The sequence below is a fragment of the Nicotiana tomentosiformis genome, chromosome 8 (assembly GCF_000390325.3).
Source record: "Nicotiana tomentosiformis chromosome 8, ASM39032v3, whole genome shotgun sequence".
NCBI lineage: Eukaryota > Viridiplantae > Streptophyta > Magnoliopsida > Solanales > Solanaceae > Nicotiana > Nicotiana tomentosiformis.
In genome coordinates this window covers 84,306,902-84,324,835 of record NC_090819.1, presented here as the reverse complement: position 1 = coordinate 84,324,835, position 17,934 = coordinate 84,306,902, and the positions used below count along the sequence as shown (strand labels likewise).

At 39.1% G+C, this 17,934-nt stretch overlaps 6 protein-coding genes across 6 annotated transcripts; all 6 read right to left on the bottom strand.

The window, feature by feature from the left end:
- Window positions 1-284: 284 nt before the first annotated feature.
- LOC138897751 (uncharacterized) lies at window positions 285-884 on the bottom strand. Its single transcript, XM_070183762.1, has 2 exons — window positions 560-884; window positions 285-502 (listed from the first exon to the last, which is right to left on the bottom strand). The coding sequence occupies exons 1-2, from the start codon at window positions 882-884 to the stop codon at window positions 285-287; spliced, it is 543 nt and encodes a 180-aa protein (XP_070039863.1).
- A 174-nt stretch (window positions 885-1,058) lies between these two features.
- LOC138897750 (uncharacterized) lies at window positions 1,059-1,580 on the bottom strand. The gene has a single exon (XM_070183761.1). The coding sequence runs from the start codon at window positions 1,578-1,580 to the stop codon at window positions 1,059-1,061; it is 522 nt and encodes a 173-aa protein (XP_070039862.1).
- A 1,176-nt stretch (window positions 1,581-2,756) lies between these two features.
- On the bottom strand, window positions 2,757-4,509 carry LOC138897749 (uncharacterized). Its single transcript, XM_070183760.1, has 2 exons — window positions 3,768-4,509; window positions 2,757-3,373 (listed from the first exon to the last, which is right to left on the bottom strand). The coding sequence occupies exons 1-2, from the start codon at window positions 4,507-4,509 to the stop codon at window positions 2,757-2,759; spliced, it is 1,359 nt and encodes a 452-aa protein (XP_070039861.1).
- Window positions 4,510-4,638: 129 nt separating this feature from the next.
- On the bottom strand, window positions 4,639-6,418 carry LOC138897748 (uncharacterized). Its single transcript, XM_070183759.1, has 3 exons — window positions 5,998-6,418; window positions 5,216-5,556; window positions 4,639-5,088 (listed from the first exon to the last, which is right to left on the bottom strand). Exons 1-3 carry the CDS (start codon window positions 6,416-6,418, stop codon window positions 4,639-4,641), a joined length of 1,212 nt encoding a protein of 403 aa, XP_070039860.1.
- Window positions 6,419-15,960: 9,542 nt separating this feature from the next.
- On the bottom strand, window positions 15,961-16,806 carry LOC138897747 (uncharacterized). The gene is made up of 2 exons (XM_070183758.1): window positions 16,471-16,806; window positions 15,961-16,338 (listed from the first exon to the last, which is right to left on the bottom strand). Exons 1-2 carry the CDS (start codon window positions 16,804-16,806, stop codon window positions 15,961-15,963), a joined length of 714 nt encoding a protein of 237 aa, XP_070039859.1.
- Window positions 16,807-16,857: 51 nt separating this feature from the next.
- On the bottom strand, window positions 16,858-17,805 carry LOC138897746 (uncharacterized). Its single transcript, XM_070183757.1, has one exon. It carries the CDS (start codon window positions 17,803-17,805, stop codon window positions 16,858-16,860), a length of 948 nt encoding a protein of 315 aa, XP_070039858.1.
- Between the last annotated feature and the right edge of the window lie 129 nt (window positions 17,806-17,934).

Here is a 17,934-nt window from a genome sequence, read left to right as displayed (position 1 = left end):
ATACCAAGTATAAGACATGCAATTAAAGATGAGCTAAGAAATCATACATAGTATCTTTTGACTACATCAGATTTGATAGCCATATCCATAACTTTTCCTTCTATGTCTGTGAAATACAAAGCGCCATTGGGCAGCACTCTTGTCACAGTGAACGACCCCTGCCAGTTTGGGGTGAATTTGCATTTAGTTTCAGCTTGATGTGGAAGGATGCGTTTCAATACTAGCTGGCCCACTTCAAATTTCTGGGGACGCACCTTCTTGTTGTATGCTCTTGCCATTCTCTTCTAATACAATTGACCATGACACACTGATGTCAATCTTTTCTCATCAATTAAATTCAACTGCTCCAAACAGGTTATGACCCACTCATCATCATCAATTTTAGCTTCCGCAACAATCCGAAGGGATGGAATCTCAACCTCCGCGGGTATAACTGCCTTAGTTCCATATACCAACAAATAAAGAGTTGCCCCTACTGAAGTGCGAACAGGAGTGTGATAGCCTAACAAAGCAAAATGCAACTTTTTATGCCACTGCCTAGAACCTTACACCATCTTACGAAGTATCTTTATGTTTTTGTTAGCAGCTTCAACAGCTCTGTTTGCCTTGGGGAGATATGGAGTAGAATTCCGATGCATAATCTTGAATTGTTCGGATGCCTCTTTCATCAAATAACTGTTGAGATTAGCAGCAATGTCTGTGATGATTACCTTTGGAATTCCAAACCAGCAAATGATATTTGAATGAACAAAATCTACCACTGCTTTCTTGGTCACGGACTTGAAAGTTACAGCTTCGACCCACATAGTAAAGTAATCAATGGCCACCAGAATAAACCTATGTCCATTTGACGCCACTGGCTCAATTGGTCTGATAACATCCATGCCCAAGGTGTAGACATTGTGTGCAACTCCGATGGCGGAGAATGAATCAAATCACCATGCACCTGGCATTGATGACACTTGCGAACAAAGCTGATGCAATCTCGTTCCATGATGAGCCAATAATAACCTGCTCGAAGTATATTTTTTTCCAAGACATACCCGTTCATATGAGGCCTACAAAACTCCAGAATGAACTTCATTCATGACAGTTGAAGCTTCCTTAGCATCTACGTACCTCAATAATCCTAGGTCTGGAGTCCTCTTGTACAAGATTCCTCCACTTAAGAAAAAACCACTAGTCAGACGTCGAATAGTTCTCTTTTGATCACCTGTGGCATGTACCGGATATATCCTGGGCTTGAAGTATTCCTTGATATCATGGAACCAAGGTTTACCATCAAGTTCCTCTTCAACCATATTACAATAGGCATGCTGATAACGGACTTGGATATACACGGGGTCAACATAAGTCTTATCCGGATGATGTAGCATTGAAGCTAGAGTAGCCAGGGCATCGGCAATCTCATTATGAATCCTGGGAATATGCCTAAATTCTACTGACTTGAATCGTTGACAAAGATCATGCAGACATTGTCGATATGGTATGAGCTTTAGGTCCCGAGTTTCCCTTTCTCCCCGAATCTGGTGAACTAACAAATCTGAATCTCCCAAAACCAGTATCTCCTGGACTCCCATGTCTACAGCTAACCTCAAACCTAGAATGTGTGCTCCGTACTCAGCCATGTTGTTGGTGTAACAAAATCGAAGTTAGGCGGTTACAGGGTAGTGTTGCCCTGTTTCGGAAATGAGTACAACCCCTATTCCGATACCATTCATGTTAGCAGCTCCATCAAAGAAGAGTTTCCAACTTCGATTTTCATTATGATCAACTTCGTCAACATATAGCACTTCTTCATCAGGAAAATAAGTCCTCAATGGCACATATTCTCCATCCATCAGATTTTTGGCTAAGTGGTCGGTCCACGCTTGAGCTTTCATCGCGGTCTGAGTCACATAGATAATGTCAAACTCTATGAGTAAAATCTGCCACTTTGCAAGTCTGCCTGTGGGCATAGGCTTCTGAAAGATATACTTTAGAGGATCCATGCGAGAGATGAGGTAAGTAGTGTAGGACGAAAGATAATGCTTCAACTTTTGTGCTACCTAAGTCAGGGCACAACATGTCCTTTCAAGAAGAGTATACTTAACCTCATAAGGAGTGAACTTCTTGCTGAGATAATATATTTCCTGCTCTTTCTTTCTCGTGATGTCATGTTGACCCAGTACGCAACCAAAAGAATTATCCAAGACAGTCAAATACAAGATTAAAGGTCTCACAGGCTCTGGTGGGACCAGCACGGGTGGGTTTGACAGGTACCTCTTGCTCTTATCAAATGCTTCTTGACACTCGTCAGTCCACTTAACCATGGCATTCTTCTTCAACAACTTAAAGATGGGCTCACAGGTCGTCGTGAGTTGAGCAATAAACCTGCTGATGTAATTTAACCTTCCGAGCAAGCCCATCACATCAGTTTTATTTTTGGGAGGTGGTAACTCCTCGATGGCCTTGATCTTTGACGGATCCAACTTAATACCGCGTCGACTAACCATGAATCCTAACAGTTTCCCGGATGGGACACCAAATGCACATTTTGCTGGATTGAGCTTGAGATTATACATACGTAGCCTTCGAAAACACTTCCTCAAATCCTTGACATGGTCGGACTGCTTCTTTAACTTTATGATCACATCATCTACATAAACCTCAATCTCCTTGTGTATCATGTCATGAAATATAGTAGTCATCGCCCTCATGTAAGTTGCTCCAGCATTCTTCAAACCAAATGGCATTACCCGATAGCAATATGTTCCCTATGGTGTGACGAATGTTATTTTTTCTGCATCTTCCTCATCCATTAGGATCTGGTGATATCCCGCGTAGCAATCCACAAAAGACCCAATCTCATGCTTGGCACAATAATCAATCAGAATGTGGATGTTCAGCAATGGAAAATCATCCTTTGGGTTTGCTTTGTTAAGATCACGATAATCAACACATACCCCGGTCTTACCATCCTTCTTTGGTACCGGCACAACATTAGCTAACCAAGTGGGATATTGAGTGACCCGAATGACTTTTGCATCAAGTTGATTTGTGATTTCTTCTTTGATCTTCACACTCATATCAGTCTTGAACTTTCTTAACTTTTTCTTAACAGGAGGGAGTGCAGGATCAATTGGCAATTTATGAACAACCAAGTCAGTGCTCAAGCCCGGCATATCGTCATACGACCATGCAAAGACATCTTTGTACTCAAACAGTGCTTTGATTATTTCTTCCTTGACTTGCGGTTCTAGATGCACACTTATCTTGGTTTTCTTAACATTATCCTGATCTCCTAAATTGATTGCTTCAGTTTCATTCAAATTAGGCTTTGGTTTTTCTTCAAAGTATGTTAGTTCTTTACTGATTTCCTCAAATGCTGCTTCTTCATCATATTATGTTTCATCATCATATTGTACTTTTTGGATCATTATTTTAGGATTAGCCTGGCTTTTAAGACTTGACTGAAAATTCCTCATGCATGTCATGTCATTAGAGCCAGCATAAAAAAAATTATAAAAGAAAAATAAAAATGAAACACTATTAGGAATAATGAAAAACGGGAAATTGCATTTCATTGAAAATAAAAGGATAGAAAGGTTTGAACATCAAAACAAGAGAAAAATTAAAATCTGGATTATAACCCTGGAATAACCGAGATAACAGAAAGGAAAACAAAGCAAACTACCAAAACTCCTTTCGGGTGGGGAGAGGAGTAGCTTCCTAATTGCTGAGCTTCACATTTGGCCCAACGAGCTGCACATCTGCGTTACTAGAACCTTTCCCAATTTTTACCATATTAACCTCATCAAACAGACTCTGGAACCTATTGATCAGCTCTTCATCAACATCAATTATAGCTTTCGGTATTAATGATATTAGAAGTTTTGTGGCCCCTGGATTGATAAAGGACTTGGAGATGTCTGGAACAGGCCTGGGTAGCGACCATGCCTTCTGTTTCTTATTTTTAGCCCTTTTCACGTCCCTCTCTATGGGCATAAATCCCAAACCAAATGTGCCAAGATTTTCACGTGGGCATACTGGATGCACAATACTCTGTAGAGATGAACCCAGACCTTTACCCAGCACAAAACCATTCTTCAACATTTCATTTGCTACCATGACGGACGCGGAGGATAGCTTCGGTCCTGGAATGCATTCTCCCTTGGGAATCTTCTCAACAGACACAGTTTTGAAAGTGTGGTAGACCCAAAGCCCTTTATCATCTTCAGCTTCAATAAATGGAACAGACGGGTCATTATAAGCAGATATGTCCTCATCACCGTGCACAACTATTTCCTGCCTGTCCCATTCAAATTTTACCATTTGATGTAGAGAAGACGAGACTTCCTTAGCCACATGTATCCAAGGCCTGCCCAATAACAGATTGTAGGAGACAACCACATCTAACACTTGAAATTCCATAGTGAACTTGACTGGACCTATCGACAATTCAAGTATTATATCACCTACAGAATCTTTCCCTCCCCCATCAAAGCCTCGAACACATACACTATTCATATGGATTCTTTCAGTACTAATTTTAAACTTTTGTAAAGTAGACAAAGGGCAAATATTTGCACTAGAGCCGTTATTAACCAATACCCTCGAGACAACAGACTCCTCGCACTTGACAGTGAGATAAAGAGCTCAATTGTGTTCTGTACCCTCCATAGGAAGTTCATCATCTAAAAAGGTGATCCTATTTGCTTCGAAGATCTTGTTAGAATTCTTTTCCAAGTGATTCACTATGATCTTATCAGGAACATGTGCCTCATTCAAAATCTTCATCAGGGCTTTGCAGTGGTCATCTGAATGTATTAGTAAAGACATATGAGAGATCTGAGCCAGTGTTTTCCTTAATACCTCCATAATGGAATAATCTTGCACGTTCATCTTTTTCAGGAACACTTCAACCTCTTCTTCAGTGACCGGCTTCTTTACTGGCATTTGACTATCCTTGAAATGCTTGGCCTTCCTCAATTCTTTCATGGTAAAACACCTCCCAGAATGAGTCAGTCCTCTAGTTTCATTAACTTCTTCCTCTACTTCTTTCCCTTTATATGTCACTATCACTTGTTTGTAATTCCATGGAACAACCTTTGTATCAACCACTACAACTAGGTCAGCGCTTAATAACAACGGGGGTAATAGGAGCCCCTTTCATGACTATGACAGGCTTGCTTGGGTTCCCTATCACGACCACTGTCGGCTTATCCCGACTTGCCCCAATATCGTTCGAAGGCCCTTTCACGACCAACACCGGTGGCTTCACGTTGAGCATGCTTAGTTTCACCGCCATCCCTTCAACTGTCGAGGGAATTGCTTTTGTAGAGTCTAGAACCTTAACTGAATTACCTTCACTAGAACGAATCATCATGATGGATTCGGAAAAATTCCCGGACTCCCCATCCTTACAAACTATCTCAATCATGTGTGTCTCTGTGTGGGCTGGCAAAGGATTTTGGTTGATGTTTGGCGCATCTGGGATATGTACTACAATTTGATTTGCATCAATAAGCCCTTGTATTTCTCTTTTCAAATGCCAACACTTCTCTATATCATGCCCTGGTGCATAAGAACAATATGCACACCTCAGAGAATAATCAAGATTCTTTGGCGGTGGATTTTGTATCTTTGCCTCAATCGGCCTCAACACGTCCAATTGCCTCAACCTTTGAAATAAACTAGCATAGGACTATCCCAAAGGGGTGAAGGTCTCTTTCCAATGTTGCCTTTCTCTTTTATACTCTGACCCGGGTCGAAAGTTCGGACCAGTAGGGTTTTGGTAGGGTTGTAGGTGTGGATAAGAGTTTTGTGGAGCTGGTACACGCCACTGCGGGTAAGGAAGGGGTTGAGCATATGCTTGTGTGTGGTGAACATGGTATTGGGGTGGCCTGACTGAGTATTGAGGATCTTGTGGCAGAAAATATTGTTGCGGTGTATTATATGGAGTGTGTGTGTAGGCTTGGGGTTGGGGTCGAGATTGAGTGTACTGGTGAGGCGGACCCCTTAGGCCACGCCATGGCCCAGAGACAACCATAGCAACATCATCCTTTTTCTTACTGCCTAACAAACTTCTTGTGCCATTCTGGATTGCCTGCGTGGTTGCTCTTATAGCGGAGTAGCTCATGATCTTGCTCGACTTAAGTCCCTCTTCTACCATCTCTCCTATCTTTACCACATCATTAAAAGGCTTGCCCATGGCTGAGATCAAGTGGCCAAAGTAAGTAGGCTCTTGGGCTTGAAGAAAGTACTTGACCATCTCGTCTTCTTCCATCGGAGGATTGACCCGGGCAGCTTGTTCTCTCCATCTGAGCCCATATTCCCTAAAGCTTTCATTAGGCTTATTTTCTATCTTGGTCAAGGACAGGCGATCCGGGACAATATCTATATTATACTGAAAGTGCCGGGCAAAGAACTGAGCCATATCGTCCCATGTATACCATCTGCTAGCATCTTGACGTGTGTACTATTCCAGGGCTGCCCCACTCAAACTCTGACTGAAATAGGCCATCAAAAGCTCATCCTTTCCACCAGCGCCTCTCATCTTACTGCAATAACCTCTCAAATGGGCCACGAAATCTCCATGTCCGTCATACAGATCAAACTTTGGCATCTTGAACCCGGCGGGTAGTTAGACGTCAGGGAATAAGAACAAGTCCTTGTAAGACACACTTACTTGGTTTCCTATCCCTTGCATGTTCCTTAAAGATTGTTCTAAACTCTTCACCTTCCTAAATATCTCCTCTTGCTCCACATTCTTAGCAAGCTTCTCAATTTCAATGGGAGGCTCAAAGTGAGGGGTATAACAATAGGGATCTGGGACTTTGAAAGTTGGTTCTGGAGCATAGTATTGGGCATCGGGAGCTTTGAACGTGGGTTTACTAAAAGATCGATAGATAGTAGCTTGTGAAGGGGCTACAAGAATAGGAGTGGATGTTGGAGCGGGATATGAGGTTGTTTTGGCTGGTGGAGCATGGAAAGGCTGGGAAGAGGTGGCAGGGTAGTTGTGATAAGGGGTAAAACCCGGAGCATGTTGTGGGAAAAAATCAATAGTGGTGGGAATCTGGCCTTGTGATAGTGGTGGGATGGTGGCTGGGTTTTTAGTGTAGTTAGTGGGAAATGAGGGAGGAGGATGCCCACTAATCCAAGCTTGATACATATCTGACATCTGCTATTTCAACCTTTGAACCTCTTCATTCAACTCAGATTCCGACTCCACAATCTCTTTTGATGTATCAACAACACTTGTGTCTAATTCTTTGCTAGTCATGACTGCCTTGATCTTTGACCTAGTGTTGTATGGATGACTCACCAGAATGCTACAAACCAACCACCTTCCTACTACTTAATGAAAATAACAAAGAGGAGCAAAACAAAGCCAACATGTTAGCGTTAGGGCATTTATCAGATAATAATATCACATTACATGCGATGCACTTAGCAGTAATTAACGGTTCTAGAATGACTTTGAGGGTCACAAGGTCATATGGCATCATCCCGATTTGCTGTTCCAACCTTCTTTTTTTTATTTTATTTTAGTGCTCCCTGGTTTATATCATCTTCTTTCCTATATTTTCTTTATGCTTATAAATCTTTTCTTTTCTCTCATTTCTTACATCCCAAAACTTCATCTATTTTCTCTTATTTTTTAAATGATTAGATCGAACCTGATGTAGGTTGCCTACGTATCATGTTCCACATGAATCAGACGAAGCGTAGTTCTAAAAAAAAATTGACAAAATAAACAAACTACAAAAAACCTTTTCATTTATAATTTTTTTTTTTGGTTTTCAAATACAAAATAGGAAGCACGATAACAAAGAACTCGACAAACTAGCCTAGACTACGATAGACTCTGACACTACCTAAAAGACTCAATACTACTAGGCAAGACAAGTACTAAAAGACATAAAAAATTTGGACTTAAAACATAAAAAGTCTCCTCAATCAGCTCTTGAATGCAACGGTCCTGGCTGGGATGGTCCTAAGACGTCTGTCATGCTCAAGCTCTGTAACATGCCTCGTAAAGATGCACCAATGCTGGGAACAAAGGTCCTGGCGTGTGCCCCCGCCTCCTGAAGGTCGACCCTAAACAAATATTGACCATGCTGCTCCACATTGGCTAACAAACTTGCTAATTGAGACCCTAGCAACTCAAACCTACCCCAAGGATCTGGATCCGAAGCCTCTTGGGAATCATCTGTCTGAACTGCTCGCCCCTAAGCTATGCTGGTAATGGGGTACTGACCCCAAGTGGAATAGAGTGTAACCAAATCAAATACTCATGAGTACATTCAGGCCTGCCAATGTCCTCTACTAATGTATTTTTTTCATCCTCTTTGCATTGTTCCAATATTGCACGTACTTGATCTCATTAGTCGTCTTTTTGCTAAAATTCATGATGTGCCTCCGAAGATTCAAAGTTGGTGGCTCCCCTTATCTTCTGCCCAACCGTCGTATCACCCTAATTGGCGTGTACGGCCTGACACACCTAAGTCCTATCAACATCAAGAAAGGTTGCATGCGACATCCTACCAAGATCCCATCTAAAGAAAGCCAAAGGTAGGTCCACAAAACATTCCCACTTGTCCTCAACCCAAAAAACTCAATGCAAGCCATGACACCTACTGGATATGTAAACTTAGGAGACTCCATTCAATGCTCGATGCATACCACTCGATCACGCAAAGCACGGTCAATGGGAAAAAGTAAGGAAGCAGTGTGTAAGTGCTCCATCATCCACAATTACAGCAAAAGGTTACTCCCCTCAAAAAATCTAACACCTCTTATAACCTCAATGAGGGCTCGATACAACTCTTCCAAGATTGTTGGCACAACGGTAATAGTTTTGCATTGTTTCTCATGAAATAAGGCAATTACTACTGATTGTAGCCTAGTGTTAATATGCCTCTCGTCCAAAGGAAACACCAACATACCCAACAAATCAAGGATAAAAGCTTCAAGGCGACATCTTTGCCATTTTACCTTGGTTGTGCAAAACCCATCCCAAAAGACATCAAAGCCACTGTGAGGCCCAAATCTAGCAAACAAATAATCCAAAGATATCCAAGACTGCTCGAGGCATCCCAAATGCTTGTTGTCTTAAGGCCCAAGTTGCTAAGGAATCTTGTTCTAGAGTGATCTCGGTGAAGTATCATGTTTTTGCCTGTGTAACTTAGACGAGTGAGACCAGACATTTCTGACAGGGTAGGAGTCATTTCACACTCTCTAAATCTAAAAACCATATTATGCGGGTCCCAATAGGTCAACATCGCCTCCACTAAATCCGGGCGAGGTTTGATATTAAGAAGTGAAGTGAGGGTGCCCAACTTATTCATTAGCTCGTGTTATTCTAACAGTGAAAATATTTTCCACCACCTGACCAACTTCCTCGGAATTTTCACTACCATCAACACTTTTGATCGAATTAGTGGGTCCATACCTGAATGAAGAGAATACAGTTACTGACTCAAGACACTATATGACACCACATCACTTCCTATTAGACACATGCAAGATCATATATATATATATATATATATATATATATATATATATATATATATATATATATATATTATTTATTATTTTAAATGGCCTATATGGTCAAAGGTGGCTATTAGTGCAAACTCAACAAATGTGACCTCAACGTAATGAGACACCTAGATGTGTACTCAATATTTTAAGACACGGGTCACTGAACCACTTTTGCGAAAATGACCCCATTTTGCAAAACGGGCGATGTGATCAGAATTGGCTAGACATGCAAATTCAACAAGAATGGACCTTAACCTAAGAAGACACTTTGTTGTGGATTTAGGAATCTAAGACATGAGTTAACAAGTAACTTTAGCAAAAATATTTCTATTATGCAAAGACGACCGGTGTGGCCAAATGTGGCTAAACATGCAAGATTTGGCTACGATCCCCGAAGCCAAGAACTTAAGACTCACCAGGAAGATCGGACCCTATGTGAGTTGCCTACATATCTCGCCCCGAAAGACGAGAATCAGGTATGCGTAGTTCGGGAGGATTGGATATTAGAAAAAGCCTTGAAAATGCAACTAATTGGAAAAAATTATACTATTTTTTTTTGTCTTTTTTTTTATGGAAAAATGATAAGAAAGTGTAAAATCTTTTTTTTGTAATTATTTTTTCTTTTTAGAAAATGGGGCAATAAAACTACAGGTGATAAAACCCTCAATATTCTTTCTTACTACATTTTTCACTCTTCTTTCCCAAACATCAGTCCGCCAAATGACCTTTCTACCATCAAAGATGCGACATTTAGCACATAGGATGATTGAATGTCCTTTTGAGCCAGCGGGCCCATTTGACACAATTTGGACAAACTTCCTACGAAGGAACACTGTACCTAGGACCGGGCCCTGCTACATCATAATAATATGATGCACATAATCGTGACCTAAAGGCTGACCTATGCTTGGGTTCACTAACAAGGCAATTCGGGGGAACGTATGGCCGATGGTGGCTGCTCAAGCTTTCCACCCACTTCATACGTCTGACACCCTCCCCCTCCCCCTCCCCCTCCCCCCTAAAATAAGAGTAACATAATAAAGAGTTCGTGTACACGACGCGTACTACGAGACTTGTTGCAAAAAGAATTGACCCAGGGTTATGCAAGTGATGACAGTTATAAAGCAGTTACACATAAAAGAAAAAACTGTAAACACATAAACAACTAGCAAATAATAAAACAAAATAAACAAAATGCAAATCAAACCAAGCAAATAAAGAACATGAAAACCTCTACCGAATATTTTAAAAAGCCAACAAGATTAAGTATCAGCTCGAACATGCAAATCCCCAGCAGAGTCGCTAAATCTGTCACACCCCTTTTTTACCACCTTAACTGCCTCTTTTAAAATAGATAAAAGTGAGTTTAAGCTCAAAAGGGTTTTTAATCATGAAAGTGACAATATTTGTTTAAAAAGGATTTTCTCAGAGTCGCCACTTGGCATATAATCTCGGTGTGTCAAGTCACCATTTAAAAGTAATATTTTACTTAAAAAATATATTTGACTCTAAACCAATTTGCACCAGAGATTCCGAGTAAGGGGATTCATTTAACTCAGGAAAAAGGTGTTAAGCATTCCCCGAGTCCCGTGAAAGACACGATTGCGTACTTGATCCAGTTGGCTTTAAAGAATACTCAAATTGAGGCAAAATAAACGAAAAAAAAATAAACACACAAGAACCTCGAGGTCGTCCCCACCTAAATAAAATAAAATAAAATATGAGGAAAATACCAAAAGTCTATACTATGCTCACTCCACGATGTCCGTCACATCCTCCAATTACATTCACTACAGGGTATACCCCAGATAAAAATATATACAAAATTCACGGGGCATTTTGCCAAGTATAAACTAAAGGGAACAACCTCTCACCTCAAATAAAAAATAAAATAAAAGACCTAATATTTGTCTACCCAAGTGTGGTCGGCCTAAACATGTTATTAGCGAATAATATAACAAAACAAATAAATAAAAGGGAACTTCTAAATCATGCTCAAATTCTCTTGACCTTTTATTTTTATGTATTTGACCAAGCTCAATTCCTAAGGCATGTAAACAATTTAATCACTAATGAGCTCGGCCTTACCCCAATACCCACAAATCAAGAATATTATACTTCTAAAAGATCATCACTCAATGTTACTAACAAACAAGGACTTCCAAAAATATGAACCAAAAGAAAAGACGAGAAAGAGAGGTAAAAGAATGATAGAAAAGTTTTGCACTTATAATATGAATATTAGCTTAATACTAGCAAACCTACTGAAGTCAAAATGACGTAACTAGTCCACACAGCCAGCAAAACATCAAGAAATTGACCAAACAATTTAATAAAGTTTTGAAAAATTAGGAAAAAAAAGATTTTAAACAACCTGTTATACGAACTTCCTAATCACTCATGCACAAATATGTAAGCAACATATTTCTCTAATATAAAGGACACACTAAATCTATGAGAATACCAAAATTTAGACGGTTTTACATGATTTAAGAACTTTCAATTTTTACATCATAGAATAAAACTGACACTCAATTTCTATTTTAATTTATTAAGCAGATTTTAAGATCCTAAACGCATTTCACTCGGCCATTATCATAAATTAATTTCAAGCATTAAACGAACACATGAGAAATGATGAAGATATGGAACTTAAATAGAAGATTCCTTTAAAATAACTCTGTTTGGGCGAAATGTTTTGGATGACAGAAATCAACAACCAAACAGAGCACTCACAAAATTAATTAACAAAGCAGTATCAACAAGAAATCGCACACATAAAGTTAAAGAGGGTAAACAAATAGAGAAGAGATAAAAATGGACCTCAAGTGAGCAAACTTCTTTTAATATATGAATTTGATTACATCTAATTCCGGAAACCCAAATCTGAACCGTAAAGATGAAAATGGCAATGGATTGACGGGAACTCGAACGAACCAAACTCGAACAGCGCCTCAACTCATTCGACTTCCATATTTGGAATCCATGATCGAAGGAAGGGACTGGAATTTTGTTGTCTTATTTTTTTCGAAAATTGGTATCAAAACAGAAATATTTCATATGCAATTTTTCTAGATTCAAGAGAAATATTAAGAAAACTAAACTGATTTTTTTTTTTTTTGGAATTCAAGAGGAAAATCGACAAGTAAACTGAAATTTTTTTTGTTTTGTTTTGTTTTGAAACTCCAAGAAGAGAAACCCTAAAACTTTTCCTTTTCTCTTTTCTCCGAAATTCTGTCTCTCTCCCTCTAAAAAATCTATGTGCAGGTGAATATATTCGTGCCCTTGTGCTTGAAGAGGAAGAAAGAAATCTGGTAGCAAAAACCGTGTAGGCCCCTATGAAAGAAAAACAAAATGTTAGAACCAAAATTGGTGTCCCTTTTCAATCGTGAGTGTGCACTATATGGTGGAAAATCTTTGTGGGTGGTCATGGCACTAATTGAAATGGGAAGACTACCTAAAATTTGATATACAAGAAGACAAAATTCAAAAAGTTGTTTATAAAAAAAATAAAAGTTAAAATAAATTCCCAAAAAGATCCTACATTGGATTGTTGAAGAACTCATTTCTTTCTTTCCAATATTTGTCTTTGTGTCTGTTTTGTTTTCTATTAATGATAAAATACAACTAGCTATATAAAATACTATTTATCTATAGTAACTAACATTAAAAAGAGAAATAAAATAATTATATTAGAAAACTCTAAATACAACTCGATATTTACTAAATACTTATAACTTAAAATCACACTAAATCAAGTAAAATATTTTTTGAAACTTTTCTTTTTATCTTTTTTAAAAATAAAATAAAACTAATTAGACAAAATATCAATAAGATAAAACAAAGGAAAATATTTTTGTAGTTTTTAATTTTTAACATAAAATAAAGCAAAAATGAATTAAAAGTTAAAATAGCAAATCAGACATAAAACCGACATCTAAGCACTAAAAAGGTATAAAATCTCAGGGAAGGTAAAAAATTACATGTCTACAGCTGCCCCCCTTTTATTGAAAATACGAAGTGTTTTTAGACAAAGAAAAGACAAGATGAGTTCTTGACCCGACCTTTATTTAAAAGAGAATAAAACTAAAAGAAAGAAAATTGTGACTGAGCCCTGGTATCTGAGCTGCCTACATATCCTTGGCTATAAAGGAATCAGGTCACGTGTAGTTCAGAAGTAGAAAAAAATGGAAAAGATTACCGAGGTGGAGAGTCGAGTGAAGTACCATCGAGGTTCGGGTTCGCGGTTCCTGCCATTACATCAAAAAATAAAAAATCAAATTAAATAAAAATTACAAGAAAAACTACAAAATCTTATCTACTATTTTGTCTTGAATCTTCTACAGTCTTGTTGTGCATCTCAAACTATTGACTCGCATTCTTGAGGCGAGCTTCTGCTACTTCTAACTTGAATTGACCCTATTCTTCAAGCGGGCTCCTGCTGTTGATTTGAATTTAACTCTGAAATGAATTCTCTCGTTCTCCACGTGGGAGCCTGCTACTGACTTGAAACTTGAAATGAATTCCCTCATTCTTCAGGTGGGCGCCTGCTGCTGACTTGAAACTTGAAATAACTCTGAAATGAATTCCCGCATTCTCCAGGTGGGCGCCTGCTGCTGACTTGAAACTTGAAATAACTCTGAAATGAACTCTCTCGTTCTCCAGGTGGGCGCCTGCTACTAATGCCGAAACTTAAAATAAACTCTGAAATGAATTCCCTCGTTCTCCAGGTGGGCGCCTGTTATTGACTTGAAACTTGAAATGAATTCTAAAATGAATTCCCTCATTCTCCAGGTGGGTGGGCGCCTGCTACTAACTTGAAACTTGAAATAAATTCCCTCATTCTCCAGGTGGGTGCCTGTAATCACAATAAAACAGACAAAACAAAGAAAGTTTTCTGCCCTAGTTTGTACCAGGAACATTTGTGAGTGTTAGTTGAATCCCATTATCCAGGAAGGTCCCGAAAGCTTAAAACTAAATCTCATTATCCAGGAGGATCCTGAAAACTTGAAACTAAATCCCATTATCCAGGAGGGTCCTGAAAACTAAAAACTAAATTCCATTATCTAGGAGGATCGTAAAAACTTGAAAACTAAATCCCATTATCCAGGAGGATCCTGAAAACTTAAAACAAAATCCCATTATCCAGGAGGGACCTGAAAGCTTAAAACTAAATTCCATTATCCAAGAGGGTCCTGAAAACTTAAAACTAAATCTCATTATCGAGGAGGGTCCTGAAAACTCAAAAAAAAACTAAATCCCATTATCTAGGAGGGTCATGAAAACTTAAAACTAAATCACATTATCCAGGAGGGTCCTGAAAACTTAAAACTAAATTCCATTATTCAGGAGGATCCTGAAAAATTAAAAAAAAACTAAATCCCATTATCTAGGAGGGTTCTGAAAACTTAAAACTAAATCCCATTATCCAGGAGGGTCCTGAAAACTTAAAACTAAATCCTATTATCCATGAGGGTCCTGAAAATTAAAAGCTAAATCCCATTATCCAGGAGGCTCCTGAAGACTAAAATTAAATTCCATTATCCAGGAGGGTCCTGAAAACTTAAAACTAAATCTCATTATCCAGGAGGGCCCTGAAAACTTAAAATCAAATCCCATTGTCATGTCTTCATACTTCAAAACCGGGCCTTCATGATCTAACTTCTCTCTAAAGTCATAAACCTTTTTCTACTTGTAGTGCCCCGAAGGGTTTTTACCAACAAGCATCTCCCATTTGTTCATCTCACAACTCACTATCACCTTACGGTGCCCGCGAGAGTTTTCACCAATAAGACTCTCTCATTTTATTCATTTTTGTTCCCATGAACAAAGTGCCACCCATGATGTAAGAAAATCATACCTCTATCTCATACTTGACTTGGCATCCTCAAAGATTGATCGGACGGTCTTTCTTTGGACCGTAATGTGGGCTTTTGGTCAAGGTTAGGAAGAAAGGATGGAATGAAGGCTCAAAATAATTTAAAATGAAAGGGTTTAGAATTACAACTTTTGAAATAAGATCTTTTGCCAAAACTAAAACTTTTTGCCCCAGTTTCTTTGAGTCTCGGAAATTTAAGATTTTTATTTTGATGGAACTGAACCTCAGAGTAAGGCTGCCTATATATCCTTAAAAGGAATCAGGTCAAACGTACGTATCCTTAAAAGGAATCAGGTCGAACGTAGTTCCAACCTCAATTCGTTTTTTTTTCTTTTTTTTTTCTTTCTCTTTTTTTTTAGTTTCTTTTCTCTTTTTTCTATTTTCTAACTCTATTTTCTGATTCCAAAAGATGGGTATGAAAGAAAATAAATTAAGGCTCAAAAGGAGTAGCAAAGGATAAAAGTGTGTGGGTAGCTGAATAAAATGCCTTCATCATACCAAACTTTGGAAATGTCAAGTATAAGACATGCAATTAAAGATGAGCTAAGAAATCATACACAGTATCTTTTGACTGCATCAGATTTGATAGCCATATCCACAATTTTTCCTTCCATGTCTGTTAAATACAAAGAGCCATTGGGCAGCACTCTTATCACAGTGAACGACCCCTGCCAGTTTGGGGTGAATTTGCCTTTAGCTTCAGCTTGATGTGGAAGGATGCGTTTCAATACTAGTTGGCCCACTTCAAATTTCTGGAGACGCACCTTCTTGTTGTATGCTCTTACCATTCTCTTCTGATACAATTGACCATGACACACTGATGTCAATCTTTTCTCATCAATTAAATTCAACTGCTCCAAACGGGTTTTGGCCCACTCATCATCATCAATTTTAGCTTGCGCAATAATCCGAAGGGATGGAATCCCAACCTACGCAGGTATAACTGCCTCAGTTCCATATACCAACAAATAAAGAGTTGCACCTACTGAAGTGCGAACAGTAGTGCAATAGCCCAACAAAGCAAAATGTAACTTTTCATGCCACTGCCTAGAACTTTGCACCATATTATGAAGTATCTTCTTTATGTTTTTGCTAGCAGCTTCAACAGCTCTGTTTGCCTTGGGGAGATATGGAGTAGAATTCCGATGCATAATCTTGAATTGTTGGGATGCCTCTTTCATCAAATGACTGTTGAGATTAGCAGCATTGTCTGTGATGATTACCTTGGGAATTCCAAACCGAAAAATGATATTTGAATGAACAAAATCTACCACTGCTTTCTTGGTCACAAACTTGAAAGTTACAGCTTCGACCCACGTAGTAAAGTAATCAATGGCCACCAGAATAAACCTATGTCCATTTGACGCCACCGGCTCAATTGGTCCGATAACATCCATGCCCAAGGTGCAGACATTGTATGCAACTCCGATGGCGAAGAATGAATCAAATCACCATGCACCTGGCATTGATGACACTTGCGAACAAAGCTGATGCAATCTCATTCCATGATGAGCCAATAATAACCTGCTCGAAGTATCTTTTTTGCCAAGACATACCTGTTCATATGTGGCCCACAAAACACCAGAATGTACTTCATTCATGATAGTTGAAGCTTCCTTAGCATCTATGTACCTCAGTAATCCTAGGTTTGGAGTCCTCTTGTACAAGATTCCTCCACTTAAGAAAAAACCACTAGTCAGACATCGAATAGTTCTCTTTTGATCACCTGTGGCATGTACCGGATATATCCCGGTCTTGAAGTATTCCTTGATATCATGGAACCAAGGTTTACTATCAAGTTCCTCTTCAACCATATTACAATAGGCATGCTGATCACTGACTTGGATATGTATGAGGTCAACATAAGCCTTATCCGAATGATGTAGCATTGAAGCCAGAGTAGCCAGGGCATCGGCAATCTCATTATGAATCCCGGGAATATGCCTAAATTCTACTGACTTGAATCGTTGACAAAGATCATGCAGACATTGTTGATATGATATGATCTTTAGGTCCCGAGTTTCCCATTCTCCCCGAATCTGGTGAACTAACAAATCTAAATCTCCCAAAACCAGTATCTCCTGGACTCCCATGTCTACAACTAACCTCAAACCCAGAATGCGTGCTCCGTACTCAGCCATGTTGTTGGTGTAATAAAATCGAAGTTGGGCTATTACAGGGTAGTGTTGCCCTGTTTCGGAAATGAGTACAACCCCTATTCCGACACCATTCATGTTAGCAGCTCCATCAAAGAAGAGTTTCCAACCTCGATTTTCATTATGATCAACTTCGTTAACATATAGCACTTCTTCATCAGGAAAATAAGTCCTCAATGGCACATATTCTCCATCCATCGAATTCTCGGCTAAGTGGTCGGTCAACGCTTGAGCTTTCATCGCGGTCCAAGTCACATAGATAATGTCAAACTCTATGAGTAAAATCTGCCACTTTGCAAGTCTGCCTGTGGGCATAGGCTTCTGAAAGATATACTTTAGAGGATCCATGCGAGAGATGAGGTAAGTAGT

Excerpts from the sequence above, each read along its gene's own strand:
- LOC138897751 (XM_070183762.1), bottom strand. The coding sequence starts at position 884 with ATGGATGTTATCAGACCAATTGAGCCAGTGGCGTCAAATGGACATAGG. Across the intron at positions 503-559 it reads CAAAAACATAAAGATACTTC|GCTATCACACTCCTGTTCGC; the intron begins GTAAGATGGTGT and ends TTGCTTTGTTAG.
- LOC138897750 (XM_070183761.1), bottom strand. The coding sequence starts at position 1,580 with ATGGGAGTCCAGGAGATACTGGTTTTGGGAGATTCAGATTTGTTAGTT.
- LOC138897749 (XM_070183760.1), bottom strand. The coding sequence starts at position 4,509 with ATGAATAGTGTATGTGTTCGAGGCTTTGATGGGGGAGGGAAAGATTCT. Across the intron at positions 3,374-3,767 it reads TATGGTAAAAATTGGGAAAG|AAGCAGCATTTGAGGAAATC; the intron begins GTTCTAGTAACG and ends AATATGATGAAG.
- LOC138897748 (XM_070183759.1), bottom strand. The coding sequence starts at position 6,418 with ATGGCTCAGTTCTTTGCCCGGCACTTTCAGTATAATATAGATATTGTC. Across the intron at positions 5,557-5,997 it reads GCCATGGCGTGGCCTAAGGG|GGCATGATATAGAGAAGTGT; the intron begins GTCCGCCTCACC and ends CTTATGCACCAG. Across the intron at positions 5,089-5,215 it reads GGCCTTCGAACGATATTGGG|GTTGTTCCATGGAATTACAA; the intron begins GCAAGTCGGGAT and ends GTTGATACAAAG.
- LOC138897747 (XM_070183758.1), bottom strand. The coding sequence starts at position 16,806 with ATGGATGTTATCGGACCAATTGAGCCGGTGGCGTCAAATGGACATAGG. Across the intron at positions 16,339-16,470 it reads AGAAGATACTTCATAATATG|GTTGGGATTCCATCCCTTCG; the intron begins GTGCAAAGTTCT and ends ATACCTGCGTAG.
- LOC138897746 (XM_070183757.1), bottom strand. The coding sequence starts at position 17,805 with ATGAAAGCTCAAGCGTTGACCGACCACTTAGCCGAGAATTCGATGGAT.